The 19,350-nt window shown below is 39.1% G+C and overlaps 1 protein-coding gene across 3 annotated transcripts in view; it reads left to right on the forward strand.

Moving 5' to 3' along the window:
- The window catches only part of USP22 (ubiquitin specific peptidase 22), an 87,307-nt gene that overhangs the window by 37,155 nt on the left and 30,802 nt on the right, over positions 1–19,350 (forward strand). For 2 of the 3 annotated variants that reach the window (XM_085237909.1, XM_085237911.1), the window contains exons 3-5: positions 3,183–3,296; positions 3,834–3,878; positions 8,419–8,520. In XM_085237909.1, coding sequence (XP_085094035.1) covers positions 3,183–3,296; positions 3,834–3,878; positions 8,419–8,520 — 261 coding nt within the window. The remainder of the gene's footprint in view (positions 1–3,182; positions 3,297–3,833; positions 3,879–8,418; positions 8,521–19,350) is intronic. The other variant, XM_085237910.1, reaches the window with a different exon arrangement.

Raw genomic sequence — 19,350 nt, forward strand, 5'->3', positions numbered from 1 at the left:
ACAGCATCAGCTCTGTTCACCTGGGTCTTTGAAAAGCTGAACATAAACATTGCTTAGTAGGATGTGCATACCCGCTGTGTTACCTGCTTGTTTCTGTATTGTTTTCTTGTTCCCACTATCTTTGGCCTCTTAACATTTCTCACAAGGACACCAGTGGATATGCTTGGCAAAGTAAAGCACTCAAGCTTGAAGCACTTTATATGGCTCCCAGATGGAGAGGATGAAGACCTTTTACTGCCGAAATTTCAGCTTTCACCTCTGAGTTGTTGCCTTTTGAAACTCCTCATCACTTGCGCTGCCTGATAAAGTCTCTCTCATTCCTACGTTCTCTTCTCTTGAATTCTTCTTCAGATTGATGCCTTTATTCCTAAATGGCGATCTTTGACTTCCTCCTTACTATTTTTTTGCAGCTGTTTAGAGTTTTGTATAAGAAGGGATATGACAGAAATGACTCTAAAATTAAATAGCAGCCTGTTGTCAGTATAGAAGGGACAGAAGCAAAGAAAAATGGTATTTTGCAAGAGGTCTTTTCAGTTACTTTGCTGGTGACCCACACGTATTTCAAATTTCTGAGCCAGGAATGTAGAATAATACAATTCATGATGACAAGATCATTCTTATAAGCTTCTTCTGGTTCTTTCCTATGAAAGAAAGGAAGAAAGCATTTCTATTGGATGCATACCTTACTTTCGCAGTGTCATCAGTTGTGTAATTACGTTTAGTTAAAACAGAATTAAAATACAGTGAAAAGAGCTAATTAAATGTTTGCTTTGATTTTTGGGAGAAAATAAAATGATCTAAAGGTATCCTGATATCCGTGAGTTGGTTCCTGTGATCAGAGGGGGTTAGTGGTAGTGCTAGGAAAGCAGACAGCTGGGAGGTCAGGGAGGCAGCTGCCTTGGAGGAGCCCAGCGAAGGGACCACCACATTCATGGTGAGGAATGTGGGGCGTCATGGCAGAGCTGGCAGCGATCTAATCAGAAACGTTTAGGTGCTGGTTCCAGGCCAGTAGTTCCCAAACTTCTCACGAGTTTGAGGCCTGTTTGTGTTAATTCTGTGATCTCAAGTATTAATGCAAATAATAAAATCTGTCATGCGTGTATTTGCATACTTAATTGTTGGATTTTTTTTACTGGGTTTTCTGGTCAAAAAATCTGGTTTGAAAAATCAAGTTGTGCTAATTGGAAAAAATCAACTTAGAAACTTTACCAGGAGACTTTTTTTTCTCCAAGGATCCTGGAAACTGAGCAGCTGTCTTTTGTCTTTCATTAGAAATTCCTGCCCTTCCTCTGCGTTGCAATCAGGCTTGTATAGCCTCCTTTTTATTGGTGCTTGAGGTAATTTGTCCAAAACCTATCGCAGTCTTTTTAATGACATAAAAAGTGTTGGCATATATACAGCTGTATTGTTCACATAAGTATGCTGAAAAGAGGACATTTTTCTCAAGGGTCCTTAATCAGGCAGTGGACAATTACAGCTTTTACTCAGCCAGTGTTTGTGTTAAACTTTCTGATTTACACCAGAAATTCACTCGGCTCTGAATAAGTGGCTTATGTAAGGTGATCTCTTGTTGGGTTTCATCTTGACATTTAGCACTCACATGCATAAATCTACAAAGTTTGGAAAAATAAGAAAGCACAAAGTATGACTGTCCATTCTGATGGCAGATTGAATGTTTCAGTGCTCACAGAGTGCTCCATTTATCTAATATTCTGCTAGAATCTAATATTGCAGCCCTGCTTTTTTATTTAATTTCATTGGGTAAGGTTGCCTTTAAAAAAAATAATAATAATAATATGGAGGACGATATTTGATTTTTGTATCAAGACCAATACTTTGAAGTTTCAGATTCTTTGATAGCTGTGCTTGGCTGATAGTACATTAGATAATGGATTAAATATTATAAGTCTATAATACTGTGCAGCTTAATTGTGATTTATTTTTTTTCCCCTAACATGGCTCAGTGTTTTGTTTCTGCTCTCCAGCACAACTGAGGTCCTCCTTCGCTTTTGTGATGTTCTGTTAAAGAAGTTCATTTGATCCTCCCGATAGCTGGGTGGAAATTGTGGTGCTTGATGTTACAGGAGGTAATGCAAACAGCCCTTAGCTTCTTCCACAAGCTGTGGTCCAAACAAAGCAAAAGAGTAAAATAATGAAACACATAATGATGATTAGCTGTCATCTAATAGACGTTATGCAAACTTCTTTAAAGTTACTGTTCTCTTTGTTACTTGTTAGAACTAACAAACAACTTGATGTAATCACTGCAAAATTGATTGAGAAGGAAGTTTCCTTTGTTTAAAACAGGGTTGTACTGAGATTATTTTCATAATATTATTTATCTAGAAATAAAAAAAAAAGTAGATATAAAATAAATGGAACGTACACTCTGGAGGGAATGCATTTTTCATCTGTCTGGTACATACAGCTTGTAATTTTTATTTTATTTTTTTAACTTCAATTGTGGCTTTTTTCTGTTCCAGTGTACTGAAAAGTCAGCAGTTTGCTATGATTAATTCACACTTTGCTCCTCCCTTGGTCTATCTTCAAGCAAAAGGTCATTTCCCAGTTAGCTGCTTTATTTTGTTTGTTGGCTTTCTTTTGTTTAGGGTTGTGAAAGGAAAATATTTGTAACGTTGCTCAGTGTTCACATGTCCATTTAAAAGGGAACACTTTAAACAAGGCAAATTGTGAGGCACCAGATCTGTGGGATAAACCAACTTGCTCAGGGACGAGTATCTTTTCAGTGTTGTCTCCTGTTTGAGTTTTCACTTGGGTTTTAAGAAGGTGCTTTCCAGTGATCTTAGTGACTTTGAGTAGAAATTATGGATGTCTTAGGAAAAGACAATTCAAAGTAGTATATCGAGTCTTAAGATTATAACATGGTACCAGTGTATAGCAGTCTCTGTGATTATGCCTTTCGGCTTGGAAGGTGTATTGTGAATTACAAACAATTCTGAGGCATATGCTTTGTGGTGCTGTGCCAGAAGCAATTGAATAACTCATAATTGGAAATGTTTCCCGTTTCTTTTTCTTTTTCTGCACAGATTCCAAGGTACAGATATTTTCTCGTGGATTATGTGGAAGATGGTGCCTGACTTGAAAGCTTGTTTATGAAACATACGTTACTTTATGAACTCACATCCTCTTTCTCTTCTCCCAACTTCCCTTCTGTTTTGCAGCCATAGACCTTTTGTATGGGGGTATATACTGCTTTATGTGTCAAGATTACATATACGACAAAGACATGGAACAAATTGCCAAAGAAGAACAACGAAAAGCTTGGAAATTACAAGGTTTGGTTTTCCTGCCTGAATTTCTTCTTTCTGTTTTTTATCATACCTGTCCCTCCCATTTTGTCAATGGCAAAACAAAGTAAGGGGAAGAAAGAGCTCTTTAGAAATATCTGTGTAGACCACGGGAGACAGAGGGAGATTTAGATAGTGCTTTCCAGGAGCTGCTGTTAGTTTTTATCGTTTGCGCCACACCTACTTGTAGCAAAATTATTTTTAATTGCAAAAAAAAATGTGTATATCTAACATTAATCCTGCAAAACTTGCATAGTATCAGTCAGGTCTGTACTAGGTAGAAAATGTAACCACCTGCTCCTTTAGGCTGTTGTAGGTGTTACGGGCAAGAGGTCTGTTCCCCTCACATGAAAAGCCACCTTTGTGTCTGATTTTTTTTTTTTTAATAGAACGTGCCAGCTTACTTGCACTCCTGTGCTTTCACAGTACACGCACAGTATCTATGTAGAAATATTGACACACAAATATATGTACACACATTTGTTTTATTATTCAGTTTGCTTTCCCTAATTTTTTCTTTTTTAGCCTTCACCCCAACAGTGGTTTCTCACTACCAGTGTACAATGACAGGTAAGAGGCGTGGGCTGGCGACGCACTTCACTAACAAGCGTCCCTTTGCTGGTTATCCTGCCATTTTAGACATGAATCACAGTTGTGCCAGTTTTATCATGCAAATTGTTTTCCTCTTGTTTGGATATGTTCCAATGAGTGCATAATTACAGCAGACTTAATTTCATGTGCCCTTCCCTTGATAGAACTACTCCAAAACAAATACTTTCTCCTTTTTTTTTTTTTTTTTGGAAATGAAAGGAAGTAGCATTTATCTCAAACTGAGTAGTTTTAAAGCTTCAGTTGTAGTAGCTTGTCATCTCCCATTTCCAGTGGCCTCTAGGGGTATGTTTTCTTAAAGTGGAGAAGTCTACCTTTAAAGACAGACAACAACTGTCTAGTAAGGTCTCTTAGTGAATCCATGGCATCCTGTTTCAATGTGACAGCCGTAGTAAGGGCTGATATGACTTCAAACCATTCTTAACCTCATTTCCAATTTTAAAAATAGCGACTAACGTGGTATTAAGTAGAGCTTTTCTGATGGCCTATTAAAAGTATAACTGCGTTGACTTGGTTCTTACTACAGATTGCATTCTGCTTTCTGTTAATGCCCCATTTTGAAGGTGTGCAGGCATAGGAGGGGAGGACAGTTAGGTTGCCAGCGAGTTCTCAAGAAGATACAGAATAAAATGCTGTAGCACAAAGCCCTTCTTTTGAAAGCAAGACACAGCAGAGATGTGGTTTCAGACCTTGTGTTTAGGCTGTGTGTCTTTTCTGAAAGCTCCTTCAGACTTTTCTAAGGTGCGTTTTCTTGGGTCCCACGCTCACTGGCCACAACAGGGTAACTCTTGCTTACAGTGCCTTCGAAGAGTGAGGCATCCCAGTTCCTGACTTCTGAATGTGTGCGTTCAAAGAACGTTTTCTTAACTATGGTGAATGTTGGTGCCTTTTGGACCAAGATAGAGCTGTTTGTTCTCCAATGCACTCCTGCCTGGGTTCTGAGATAACACAGCCAGCTACTTAGTGGTTGGCTGTGTCCTCAGACTTCACAGGCTTGTAGTGAAGAGTGTGCGTGTATGTACATGTATACACACTTATATATGGATGCATATTTACACCAGTACATTCATTGCATCTTCTGTGCTAAGACAGCAAATCTGTAACGACCAGTGGAGGTGCAAAATGGAGAAGACAGCAGTTTGTTTTAGATTGCTGGAGTACTTGTCTTTCTTTAAAGCTGTGGCTTAGGAAATTTGTATTGTGGCTTTGCTTTGTGAAACTGTTTCTCAGCAAATTTATCTGAGGAATGAAAAAGAAATGGGTTTATGAGAAGCGGTAGAAAATTACGTCCATCTTTCTCCGTTAATACAATCCATTTCCTTGTATCTGAAAAACCATGAAGTATGAAGTGAGAGGGAACCCTGCTTCCTCTAGCCAGAATGACAGATCAGTATTACACTAATGTACGTTTCTAAGCTTCTACTTAGAGTGCTTGAAGTGTGTTAAGGTAAACTTTACAGGATGTTCACATAACAACATGATGCCTGGAGAAGAAACTTTAAGAAAAACCCCAAATGTCATGAAATTCATTTCATACTCTTTATAATGTTAATTCCTAGCTTGATGATTTCATGAGCATGACTGTAGTTCGGAGTTATATGATATAACACTGAACAAGCTGCAGCTCTTCCTTTTTTTTTTTTTTTTTTTTTTTTTGTTCCTGAATATTCTTTAATAACAAGGGAGGTGAGAGTACATGGAGCCCTTCATTCTATTCAATGTCTGTATTTTTGGGTGGGGATGAAGCGGGTTTTTCTGAAAGACAGGAAACCAAACCATCTGTGTTGATGTTACTTGCAAAATTGTGGGTTTTATACGTTGAGTCCCATCATCATCATCTTCACTCATCCGTGTGTGATAAATTCTCTGAAAAATGAAAACTGGGATATTCAGCCTAATATTATGAATTGTTAGCTGGAGATTTCACATGCTAACTTGAATCTGGTCATTTTGTAGCATCATTTTAAAAAATGATGAACCTTCACTCCAGTAACACTGCTTTCCTTTAGTTGTAATCTATGCATGTTTTGCAAATCTTTAAGGTAATTTATATTGGAGTTTTTGAAATGTTCATGGATCTCAGTACAACTTTATTGTTATTGGTGAATTTGGTAACTTTTAAACACTGAACCATCCATAGTAAGTGGATCTGGTTTTGTGCTTTTTTTTTTTTCCCCCAGATTTTCAAGGGTAATAGACTGTGTTCAGAAGCAGAACAATTTTTTATTTTTAAGTTTTTGACTTGTGCTCTTTCTAATGAAAGGCTTCTGTAAGAAAGTGTTGTCTGTCTGTGCTGTGTTTCTTGTGGCATTAACCGTACATGGTTGCTGTGTTGATCTCATTTATTTTAACTGAATAGCATTCTACTTGTCCGGAATCCTGCCCAGCTTGTCGTGTTTAACTTTACTTGAAGAGCTGCTCTCATTAAATGCTTTGGTTGCCATTCTCTATAAGCATTTAAACCATATAATTATATATAAATAAATGAAAATATATTTGAGCAGTCTAACTGATATGGGAGAGTACTGCATGCTTTAAGTGGAGCCCACGTGTGTTTCCAGGTGTTAATTTTGTTCGTCTCAAAAAGCAACAATGACAACAACAGCAACAACAACAACAACAAAAACTCACAGGATTTCAACATATCTGAGAATTCTCTTTGTTTGCTTTAACTATTTTATGAGATCTCAGTTGTGAGATTTCATCTTGCTATCAGGCTGCACCAGTTTGGGGCATAATTAAACTATGGGGAAACTGAACACAGGAATCAAACTTGCAGTCAGCGAGTGCCATGGCTGGTGCTAACAAGGCGTTGAAGGTGATACTGAGATTTTAAACAGACCAATTTATATAAATTCCTAGGGGAGTATTGCAGATGTGAGCAGATTCCTGAAGATGTCCAATATAAAACTTAGTGGAAGTCAATGTTCCGATGTCCGTGAGCTGCTATACATGCATCTCTGGAGTTGCTTCATTCAGCATTTGCCTACTTGTACTATATAGTGTATTCAGAGCACTTGACTGTTTGATCTCATCTATCTGTTATGCAGTAATGAGTTCCTTTCCTGTTTGTCTGGGTGCGTACCTTGATGCTGAACCTTGGATAAAGGAAAGGGACTGTATAATTCCGCTATTTTTTCTTATGCTTCTTGCATAGGATATTGTTGAATCAAATAAAATAAAGGGATGCATCCGTGTAAATACGATTTTTTTTGTCCTCAGGAATCCAAAAATGAGACTTTTTATTACTAGAACCTGGAGGGTCAGTAGTGACTATGAATTGAACAGTTTTGGGTGGGTAGGTTCTGAAAAGCATAGCTATTTCTGAAAACGAAGATCAAAGAGCTATTAAAATTTAATGTATATTATGCAGAATGTGTAAGCCTCTAGCTATATTTTCTACTCTTCTTTTCATATGTATGATTTATAATTTATTTTCTGTAGCACAGCACTACTTCTGCTCCATGCGTTCCATGAAAAATAACACTTAATTGACTTTAATCCTCAGTTTTAGAATAGATTGCTTGTCATCTTATTATTCTTTATTTTTAATGCCCAGATGCTTTTGTGACTCACTATAACTGACCTTGCATAGTAATTTCTCTGTGCTACACAGAGGCACTGCAGTAGTTCTTAACTGATCAGCACATGAGTCTTTCCTGGTCTGTTCTTCTCGTATCAGATTTACACTGAACACAACTGTGCTTACTTCAAATAAATTTGCTGCACTGCTTAACTGACTCATTTCTACTGCAGCTTCTTTTGAGCACTGTATCATAAATGCAGCCTTGATGTTTAAAGAGAACACTGGCAGATTACAGCTGCAGTTTATGGAAAGGGTTGTTGAGCGTTAGGAGAGTTTGGGTTGACTGGTTGTTGTTTTTAAACCTACTACAAATCAGATTTTTAGGTATTGTTATATATGTCAGTGAATCTCAAATACTAGAACTTGCTGATATCCAGTGCTGCGTCAGAAGTCGTGCTTAGTCACAGTACATCACAGAACAGGTACTAGGAGAATATGCTGTTCAGTATATCTGAACTACTAATTTCTGCTGGTCACCTATACTATAGAGATTAAGATTGTATCTGTCCATAAGTTGGCTGAGCTGTGATACATTTAATAACATGTCAGAGTTTGCTAATGAGATTTCTTGGCTAGCCATTATCTTATAAAATCGGTGGTGGTGCTGTCATCCTCTGAGCACAAAGACAGTAATGGATTTTTTGAGTAACAGTGGCTTTACTCTTGTAAACTCTGGAGTGTTATTTTTATTATGTTTTTAAACTGGAAGAATAGTTGTTGTCCAATAATGGAAAACTTACTTGGGCTTTGGAAGGTTGTTTGCAGTCCTTCTGAACTTTTTTTATTAAGAAATCAGTCTCTTGTACATAGATTGATTTTTAACTTAATGAACAGTATGTTGGAAGTTTTAACTTGAACACAGTTTTTAATACTTTTACTAAACAACTTCCTGAAAATTTCTTTTCGTGTGCTTAGGCATTGGAGAGAAGTATTCAACATGGGAGCCAACCAAACGAGAGTTAGAATTGCTACGACACAACCCCAAGCGGAGAAAAATAACCACAAACTGCACCATAGGTAAGTTCTAGAAACCCCTTCTGAAACTGATACTCAGCTACTTGAATTTTGAAAATTTTGAAAGATTTTTCTGTAAACATTTTTACCCTGAGTTTATTACAGTGGGCTTCCTTAAACTTAAGCTATTGTCTGACTGATTATTTTATACCACCTTTTTCTCACGTAAAAGGATATCTGCTCTGTCACTTCATACTGATGATAGTTCATCTGTCTAACAGCAACAAAGCAAGAAACTTTTTCACAGTACGCAGTTGAAGACTTAACAGAGATTAATGACGTTATCTCAAGTCAGTCTTTATCAGATCCCATATAGGTGTGTGAAAGGAAATCCTCTAGTTCAGATGTATCCTTAATTATAGGAGCATGTAAGTAAATCTGTAGTAGCAGGTAGAATAAGCAGAGTGATGTCTTCTTGCTTTGTGTTTTAAACTCTAAATGGGGTCTGATGTTTGTACTGACTCTGAAATGATGTAATTTCTTCTCCCTTCTGTGTCAAGTGGCAGTTTTCAAATGCATATCAATACTTAATGCTTAGAGTTCAGTAGTTTGGAGCAAAGAGCTCTGAAATGCCAATGTACCTACTTGTGACTGGAGAGTATTTGGGTAAGAGTGATGAAAATAAGTGTTTTCCAATTTATATTCCGCTGTATTTTGATTGGGCAAGTAGAGGAGTAGAATCGGCTTCTTGACAACTCATAGGTTATTGGGCATTTTCCTGTCCTGCTCAGTGCACGATAACATTTCAGAGGTGAAGGTACAGGTATGAAATGGCGTAAAGGATTTTTCCTAATTTTTAAATTACTTATTTTTTTAATCAGAATGGATCGCATTTCAACGCATTTGCTGTTGTCAAAATATGCCGAATGTAATCAGTACAACTTTTATGCCATGAAACATAATTCAGAAAATCATAACCTAAAATACACTAATGTTCATTTAAGATAAAAAGGAATGAGGAGAGCAGTTTGTAAGCTGAAAATGTGGATAGCTTGTTAATTTTGAAGAGAAGACGTGTGCAGTTGTACTAGTGGAGCAGGAAGGATATTTGAAGTTTCCAAAGTGCAGATGTTTTATCAAGCAGCTTGGGAAAGAAATAATGAGGCAGAGATTGCTTGTATCATGTTCACAGTAGGATTCTGTGTTCTGTAAAACTGCAGTGTATTTTGTAAAGACTGCTGAAAACTACTTAAATGATAGAATTGCACAGGACAAAAAAGAAAAAGTTGGCTTGATAGAATTCTGAAGGTGAGTGTGACCTTCCTGAGGAGTAGAAGCACATTTATGTGTTGTTTCCAGTTTGAAAGAATGCTTGCTCTTAAAAGACTTTAAATTTTTCAGTCTGTTTAAAAAGGACACGTCTGGTTGCATGAAATCTCATACAACACTGGGTGGGGGAGTGCTCATAAAACACAGGGGATGGGGATAAGGAAAATGACTGATCTCTTTACTTCTGCAGGCATGCTTTTAATAATTTCTCCTACTGAGCCCTGAAGCTGTCTATGTGCTGAGATTTAGAAAGAGAAAAAAATCAAAGCACCCAGGAGACATAATGCAGTTTTGGGCTACAGTTAAAAGCAAAAGACTAGCTTTCTTTCACAAAAAGACATTGGAGGTTTAGCTGAAGGAAGAAAAGACCTGCCATTGTCCTTGAGCCTTTTCTCTCCATCTAACCTGCTACTAAATATATATCTGCTTCAGAGTATTTTCCCTTCACTTTCCTCACGATGACTTGTCTGTTTGCGGTTTCAGATCAGTGAAGAGCCTATATGCAGGCTGAAATGCTGCAATTATCTGGACATGCCCATTTCTCTTTTTCTAATACTCAATTCTTTTGACATCAAGTTTTATCAGTTCCATAGCAGATATTAGTGAATCCAGATAATCTTCAGAGGTAGGTAAGTGGTTCAGAGAATAGGCATCGTGTCCAATTATTGATTCTAAAAATGAGGATCATGTTAGTAGCCATCTGTGAGCATTGCACATCTGCTTACAAAAAAGTTAAAGTATAACCAGCTACCTTTTACACATAAAATGCTTTCTACGAAATTATATTAAAAGGAAAATCGGGGTGTTTGCTTTATTTTTCTGTTGTAACCTCCAGAGGTACACTGAGGGCAGTCAGGAGGCAGCACGTTCTAATGGCTCATTGATAACCCTCTGAGATGTTCTTTTGCTTATAGTAATTTCAGCATTTGTAGATGGCAAGTGTATTACTATAACAACTGAAGGAGGTGGGGCTCCAAAAGCCTGACAAAACATGACATAAAAGAATGGATGTGCTTGTTTATGAAGATCTTGCATGGTATTTCTAGCTCTAATAATAACACTTATCAAGATTGATGTTATTAATATCTAGAACACGCTCAAGTGATAGAAAAATTGCAACAAAATATATTCTATTGCATGTTTACATGATGCTTTTACAGGTGAATGTTCTGCTCTGTGGCATAACTCTTGTACAAAGTAATTTTTTTAATTCTAGATTTCTAGCAGTCTCACAGTGCATCTCAGTATTTGTGTGTGCTGCTTTTCTGAGCTGTTTGAACTCTGTACAGCTGCAGGATTCATCTTTCACTGGCATAATAAAATCTGTCTGAAGAATACTCAGTCATGAAATGAGTGTGTTATAATGGAGGATTGAACTGGTAATTCATTTAGAGGAAACTGTGTGCAAAAATGCTAGCTTTTGATTTTGATTGAAATCCTGCAATGGAGTAAATTGCTCTTCAGATGAAAACTCATGCCAGGCACTGCTGTGCAGGTCACAGGAGCTGTGCTGATTCCTTCATTTTGGAATCTAGACGAAGAACTGTTCCCCGTGTTGCATCTAAGTATGCAGAAGTGACTTACTGGAATTTATTATTAAGCAAGTGGGAATGTTGAATATCTGCATCCTGAAAGCCATGATGCAAAATCCTTACATAGGGTAAATACTAACAATGCACGCATTGTGTTCTCTTGTCTTATCAGACTTGGAATGCAGAACTTCCATATTTAAAGATATTCAAGAGGAGCATATGGTCTACTCATACTATAAATGTATGATGTGCTTTTTGGTAGCAGTATGAGGTCAAGACATTCTCACATCTTCTGGTGACCCATGTGCTGTAGCATGCTGCTTTTGTCCCTGTGCTGGCAGAACCATTTTTGGGTGAAAAGATGGAATATTGTGAGGAATGCAGAGGGAGAGGGGGAAGGAGACATTTCTTAAAGGTAGTGTGTATTATTTCAGTAGCAATAATGTGTCATGGCCTAGACTAGTCTTCAGAAATTCTCATCATGATTTTGGGATTGAAGTTGGTGTTTCTGGTTTCCATAAACACCAAAACTTCTATATGGAAAACAATATAAAACTTAGACTAAACAACTATTACATTAGTTTCTAACAGCATAAAAGGAAGATATGATTTTTCAGTCTCTTTTCTGTGAAGACACTGCCCTCAATAAATGAGGACAATGATCAAGCTTAAGTTAACAAGCAAGTTCTTTATTATAGAGAGTCAGAGTTGAAGTGAAAGTAATACAGCATCGTTCAGGCACAACTTTTCAAAGCCATTCTTCCTCTGTTGTCATTAGTACCCCCAGAAGATGAGTTCTCCTGAGTACGTGAAGTATGAGCTTGGGATCAGCTGGTCTCTCATTAGCATATGAAGTGACTTTGTGGCTAAAAATTGGTACATTAACAATGGGAAGAATTAGACTCCCAAGGCACATGGGTAATTAGCAGGAGCCACCTGGGATTAGAAGGCAGAGGGTATAGCCTTTACAGAAGAGTGAGCAAATCCTTTTCAGAATGAATGGGAGACGTGGGGGAGATTGCAAAAACCAACAGCCACACTGTGGGAGCAGGTGGTATCCTGCAGCTGCGCAGCACGGAGCATGGGATGTGACAGCAGCAGGATGGGAATAAATACTGCAGCAGAGCTCCTGCGTGAAGGTGGCAAGGGAGGAGGAACAGGGAGACCTGGAAAATACTTCTGGTTCTCTGTGATCCTTCAGAGTTCTGTAAGTTGTTCGTGGACCGTTCATGGGCAGAAGTAGTGGTAACTTGGAGGTGCTTTGAAGTCTTTTGTGAACGTACTGGCTGCCGGGTTTATTCAGCGTGGAATTCTTAGCTCTAACTCATATTTAACTAACTTACATTTAAGTTATTGCTTTGTAAGCAGTACTGGGTTTATATTTGAAATCGGGTCCACAAAAAGTGCACCTTGAGTGGGATTTTAGGAAAAATGAGAGGTGATGGTGAATCTCTCAAGAGTTCTGAAGCATAAGTTGTGATTTACACAGTGGGTTGTAAAGATTTGCTTTCAGAACGTCTTGTGGGAGCTTTCAAAGTTTTGCCTGTTCAGCAAGATAAAATATAAGTATCTCTCTCTCAAAAAAAAAAAGTAACCTTTTTGTGTATTGATAGTCATTTGACTGCATGTCATTTGATTTTCCAAAGCTAATGCCAGGTAGGAAGTCATAGCATCTTTCAGCTGATGCATTTCCTGTTCATGTTTTGTTGTCTTGTCATGTTTTAATGGGGTGAGTGAATGTTGAGAGAACCAAACCCTAAAAAGCACTTTTTATGAAGGCATCGCTGAAGACTTTGGTCTTTTCCCTCCTTCTTCTTGGTTGATGCAGTACTTTAAGCAAAATGTGTATGCATGCATATGTCTCTCTGGCTAAGGGTGAAGATGTTACAGCTGAGGAAAACAGCTTTCCTCCGTCAGGGGATCAGCCTTTCCTTTTATTTCACCCTTGTGTATTCATTTGGTCTCTTAATTCCAGCCATGTGATCCCACCCTCTCCTGGGCATTCACTCAGGCTGCTCAGTTCATTATCCTGGCAGACGCATTGTGCTTTTTGTTGGCCATGCTTTGGCAAGAGCAGAGTTCTCTGTGTTGCTGCACTGAGCATCTCTCAGAGCTCCTGGCCCAAAGCAGGGATGCCTCAACCTGCGCAGGCAGCAGCCACGCAGGATCCGAGCTGTTCTTTCACTCACCTTCCAGGAAAACCAGTGAAGACAAAGTGCACTTGCACTGGCACTTCAGTGGGCTTGAGCTTCGAGTAAACCAGGAAGTACGTTTTAAACAAAAAACAAGCTTTGCTGGCTTTTTATTAGTCAATGTGAAGAAGACAGAGCAGCATTTTTTAGAAGGTAGCGCTAGTGGTACTATGGCCTCTACTGTTGCTTGTTCAGTAGTTTTCTATTTTTATTTTTTCCAAAGTATTATGCCATCATGTGTGTTCTTCTTAAATCAGCATTATAAGGCTGAAGTTTGTGTCCTTGTTGGCTTATGCCATTCACCATTCCTGCTGTAGGGTGTATGGATCGCTTCAAGGCTTATGGCTCTTCTTGTTCAGCCTTTGTCTGCAGTCCTCCTCCTCAGGAGGAAAATAAAAAGACAACTTTGGAGGTAACTAATACAAAATTTGGCCTGCTTTTTTTCCTAAAGACTGGAGGGTAGATAAAACTTGCAGGGCATGTTTTTCAGCTAGTAGAGATTAGAGAAGGGCGGATACTGATTCTTCTTACAAAGCACTTTTTGCCCCAAGGCTGTAGTCCTGCTTTCAGGTGAAGGATGCTGCAGCAAAGGGAAACACAAACCAGTTGACAGAATATCTTTTCTGCTAGGGAATGCCAGGCAGCTGTAATGGGAAGGGAAGGGAGGTATTCAGCAAAACTGGCTGGTTTGGGCCATTGTTGGGCCTCCTTCTGTTTTTTCAGTTGATTTTTTTTTTTTGCAGCCAAGTATGGGTTGCTGAAGAAGCTAACAGACTTCACTAATGTAGATGAGGAGCATTCTTACCAGCTCTTAAAAGTAAGATACTTTGATTTTTGGGATATCTGTGTACAGAAATAAATCCTGTGTGTTTTCTTTCCAGTAAAGATTAACAGAATGTCAGATACAGTTCTGAGAAGTTACCTTGATGCTTGAGCCTGGTGATAGGTTGGCACTGAAACCAACTTTAGCAGGGATGTGCTAAATGTGTGATGAGGAAAACCTTAGTCTCAGGGTTCTTTGTGAAGGTTTTAATTTGCTTGGCTTTATGTGGGAGTGGTTTAGTTCGCAACAGAACTGCAAGCTGTGTATCTGCTGGCTGAGGAATAGTGGTTTTTCATGTGGCTTTTAAAGAATTCTTGAAAATGTAAATGTTTTTACTTCTTTTATCCTTCTTGTAAAGCTTGTTTTGCGCGTTTTGTTATAGGGGGATAAAATCAGTGAGACATTGAAGTTAGGTATATGTATAGCTGCAGTGGTACAAAGTACTGCAGGTAAAGAATTGTTTGAAAAGCTGGAATCATAATTCCTGGGCATCTGCCCCCCGTTCAGCCCATGAAGACAGCAGTACCAGGTTAAACTGTGCATTAGGCAGGTTGGAATTGGATTGAATTTTTCTGTTGTTCCTTCTTGAAAAACTGCTGTCCATGTTACTTGCACAGAAAGCATTTTATTTTTGAAACTGTAGGTGGCTCTTGGGGATTTGAGACAAAGAAAGCTACACTGAGTTCACAGTATGAAATTCCTTGGAAGACAGTTCTTGGTCCAGGACTTGGGTCACATTCCAAACTTCTATCTCAAAGCTGATTTTCTTGCTGTGGGTGTTTGAAAGCGGACTCATAGTTGTTACAGATCCATACACGTCACTTACATTTCACAGACAATATTGCAATTTGACTTCCTAAAACTATTTTCTGCGCCTCTTCAGATGCATCTTCTTCATGTTTGGATGCAGGAAGGTAGGAGCATGGAAATTCCCCCTCCTTTATGCCAATTCATCTTCAGTGTAAAATATTTGCTGACTCAGTTATTTGTCTGTTACCTCTCTTTGGTGGTACAGTAGTTAACTTTCTTCCATGCTGTGCTTTTTTTGCTGTGATTATGTAACCAGCACGCCATCAAAACACTGCAGACTAGTAACATGAAAACTGCAGTGAATGGTAATCACTTGTCATTATCTACTGGAACTTTTTTTAATGGGAAGGGAGGTTTCTTACCAAGAAAACCCCAATTGTAGCATGTAGCCCTCTGAACAATGCATCTTTCTTTATCTAAAGCTGGCGGTAGGTGATCTTTTAATTGTTTAAAGTTAAATAAAGGTTAGCAGGGCATTTCTTTCTAGTGTTGTTCAATTGAAAATAAATAATCTTAATGGATGCTTTACAGGAAAACAGATGTTAAAAATGCTTGGCTTTCTGCATCTGCCCTCCCTGTCCTCCAGCAGTCCAGAGGTCAGCAGATGCACCTCCTGTTTCCTTGAACACAGCCAGCATCGAGCAGTGATCCTCGTAAAAACAAAGCCTTCCTTGAAGTGGAAGGTGAATTCTTGCTATGGAGTGCTGCAGTCAGTGCAAAGGCAGTGCCATAATCTCTTAAGTCGAGCTGAATGAGGAAGTTCAGAACTAACCCACATAGCTACACTGACTGCTGTGCCTGTCTTGTCATGGGAGAGAAAGTACCCTTAGCATGAGGAGACACTTCTGTTACTATTGAAAGTAGATGGAAGAAACAAAAATACTTTTGGTTTGCTGCTGTATTTCCCTTGCTTAACTTCATGTCATTAGGGAGCAAGATGTTTTCACTGAGGCCAGCAGTCTCCACCTCAGATTTGTTGATTTCTGGATCACTGTTGGATTGTGTTTATTCTAACCTTCCATTCTGTTCTTTCATATCTGCTCCCAGTGCTGGGCTTTGTGTGGACAGAAGGTAGATGCAGTATATACCAAAACGAGTACTGTGCATAAACAGCATGTGGCATGGTTTGTGTGTCGTGGATTGCTGGAATAGCTCTGCGCCAGTTCAACAATGATTTGTGCATATTGATATATCTGGGTGCATTAAACTTCATTGGCAGTTATCCTACTCCTTCAGTTATTAATTTGTGAAATCTGTTTTGAGGAAGGGTAAAAACTTGTAGGCAGCATATGGTGTGATATTGGGGGGAAAGGACGGCTGCGGGTGTGAATTTGATTTTGTCAGTTTGGTGGGAGTACCTCTTGTTCTTTAAGGATGCCATCTGCACAGGATTCTCACTGCAAGTCTTATGCTTCTGTGCAGCTCATACAAGATCTCACTGAGCTTTGAGTTTCACTGTTTTGAGGAAGGGCAAAGTGAATATTTAATTCTGTGCTACATGTTGATGTATTTAATTTTGTTGATAGGCTTTTTTTCTTTGCCATCATGTTGCCATATAGACCTTTCAAAATACATGTTTACAACCTAACTGGTGTCTAAAGACTAGTTGTCTCAAAGTCAGTCATTCAGTGTTCTGACAAACACAGTTCTTCACTGCTGTTTTTATATATTTTTTTTTTTAGATGTTGAATGTCTCTTCTCTCTGAGCTTCCTGCAGTTAGCAGATAATCATTCTTCCTGTGCTCTGATTCATGGGACATTTGTCTTGAACTTCATGCTGTACGGTGTTTGAGACAGGAAAAGCTCCTCCCTGAGTCTCATCATTGCTTTAGTGCTCCTCTGTGCCTTTATTCAGTTCATTCAGATTCATTTAGCTCTGTACATCTGAGTGTGCAGTGAGCGTTGCAGTTGTAGGGGGTCTGGTTTCACTGCTAAATCAAGGTGTGTTATGTACTGCATATACCTATGTGGGGCATATCGTGTGTACACAAATAGTCACTCCAGCTCTCAGTGTGGCAGTATGTGCTGGGAGTGCATCGTATTTCGTTCAGTCCTCCTGCTGATTGATCTTTAGGTGTCGTGGGGCTCAGATAATCAAAGACACTGCTGACTATTAGAGCACTGTGTGATAATTTCTGGTGCCATGTTTGAAAGACATTTTTCTTCTGTTGCATATTGTGACAGCTTGGGATCCAGATTACATGTGTTCATTCCTCAGTGTGCTTCACTCCCTGCTAAGAGATCTCGGCAGAGATTGGATCAGGTCGAAGCCCAACAGACAAAATTACTTGGCATATCAAGACCCACTGAAGAAATTCAGGGAAGTTTAGTGCAAGTTCTGCTGCAGAACTTAATGTCTTTTCTGTTTTGCTCGTTTTGACTGAGAGAGTCAACTAGATGAAGATGATTGCCAGAAGTGAGTCTGTGCTGTATAGCTTTTTTATTTTTTAAGAGCATGATGCATTGGTTTCTTGATGCCTGAGATAAAAATAATTTTGTGATGCAGATGGTCAGTAAAAATGCTTAAGACAATAAATGACAGGCATAAAAGCTATCATTTTCCTTAGGAAGAAGAAAGCCTTTATGTAGGGGTGGATTAAACTGTTTCCCAAGTTTATTTAAAGGCCTTTGCCTGGCTTTAAGTTCAGATTATTCTTCATACTTAAAATACAAGGCAGTCACTGCTTTACCAGGAGCAACATAGCTTCACGTTGTTGCCAGGGGGAATTGCTCCTGGAATACCAAAGTCACCTCTGGTAAACCCTCCTTGGTAGTCACTGTACTGAATCTCATCATCGTTTGCTGCTGTTTGTTCCCATATCATTGCTAGAAATTCTATGCTCAAATAAGCCACAAATCCATATCTGCTGTGCTGAGCCTTGACTGCAGTTTTGTTCAAATATTACTCCATTGCTTTTAATTGGAAGTACAGTATGATTCACGGCTGCTGCTGAGCTCCTATGGAGCTGATTTATAGCACTGCTCATAAATGCAAACTTCTTCCTTGATCCACAAGAGCGGGTTTGACACGAAGGAAATGAATTGAAGTACCAGATCTTGATGCTGACTGATTTTTGTCTTATCCTCTGACTTTATTCTTGCATTACTAAAATGAATGATGCACTAAGCTACAAATGCAAAAGCTCATATGCAAAATATCTATGCAGACTAAAAATGGCATTGAGAATAGTTAGCAGCCCTGATTCTATAGCAGCAGTGGTTCTCTGTCCTTTCCTGGAAGCAGGACAGTTAATTTTGCTTTCTAGGGCCTTATGATAAGAATAGCAATGTGTGCATTAGGGCTGTGGCTGTTTTGCTGCTCAGACTGTGGCTTCAGACAGTTGCCTGCACTGGAGGTGTGTTGCAGCAGAGGTATTCCGGGGGCAGGAGGGTTGGCTGCCTCTGGAACTGACACTTTTGCAGCCCCTCCTGATTGCGGCCGTGACTTTTTGCTCTGACCTCTGCTGAGCTGCTTGAACCTGCTTGAAGGGTCAAAAGCTCATCACTGTCTGCAGGTGATGCAAACCCTTTCAAGGTGAGACTACTTTTTCTGCCAGACTGGCACATTAAACCATTTCAGCGTGGAGTCAAACAGGTGCCAGCTCAGTGCAGCGGGAGCATCCCCTTTGGCATCACTTAGCTGGGAGTTTGAATGAGGTGAAACGGTCAGGTGAAAATGCCCTGCCTTTCCTACCTTGGTCAGAGGCGGTTGCTCTGTTTTGTGCCGTGCTGTAATATTAATCTGGATATGTGAACAGACCAATGAAAAGGTGGTGGGGTCACTTCATGCCTTCTCCCGGTCTGGGTCAGGTGTACGAGGCCATTACTGACAAGTGAGAGCTGCTTCTGGAACAGCTCCAGCTGCAGGGAGTCCCGGACTCCCCTGTTGCAATGTTTTCTAACTGTGAAACAATTATTTTTAATATCTAATTAAATTTCACTTCTTGTGAGCGCCGTCTCTTTTTTATAATAGCTTGGATAGGCCACAAGAGTTAATTACAGTCCTCTTTGCAGTTGCCTTTCACGTATTTGAAAATTGTCAGCCTGTCTGTTCCTCCATTGGCACTATCTTTTTAATTAACTAACTCAACCAGTGGGTTCTTCAGTTAGTTTCTCAAGTCTCATGTATTCATTTCATGGAAATTTTCACTCCTATTCTTGCCTTCTCCTTGGGTTGAATAGATCTCTTAAATTGGGTGCTCTATTC

The sequence above is a fragment of the Meleagris gallopavo genome, chromosome 16 (assembly GCF_905368555.1).
Source record: "Meleagris gallopavo chromosome 16, MGAL_WU_HG_1.1, whole genome shotgun sequence".
NCBI classification, from domain to species: domain Eukaryota; kingdom Metazoa; phylum Chordata; class Aves; order Galliformes; family Phasianidae; genus Meleagris; species Meleagris gallopavo.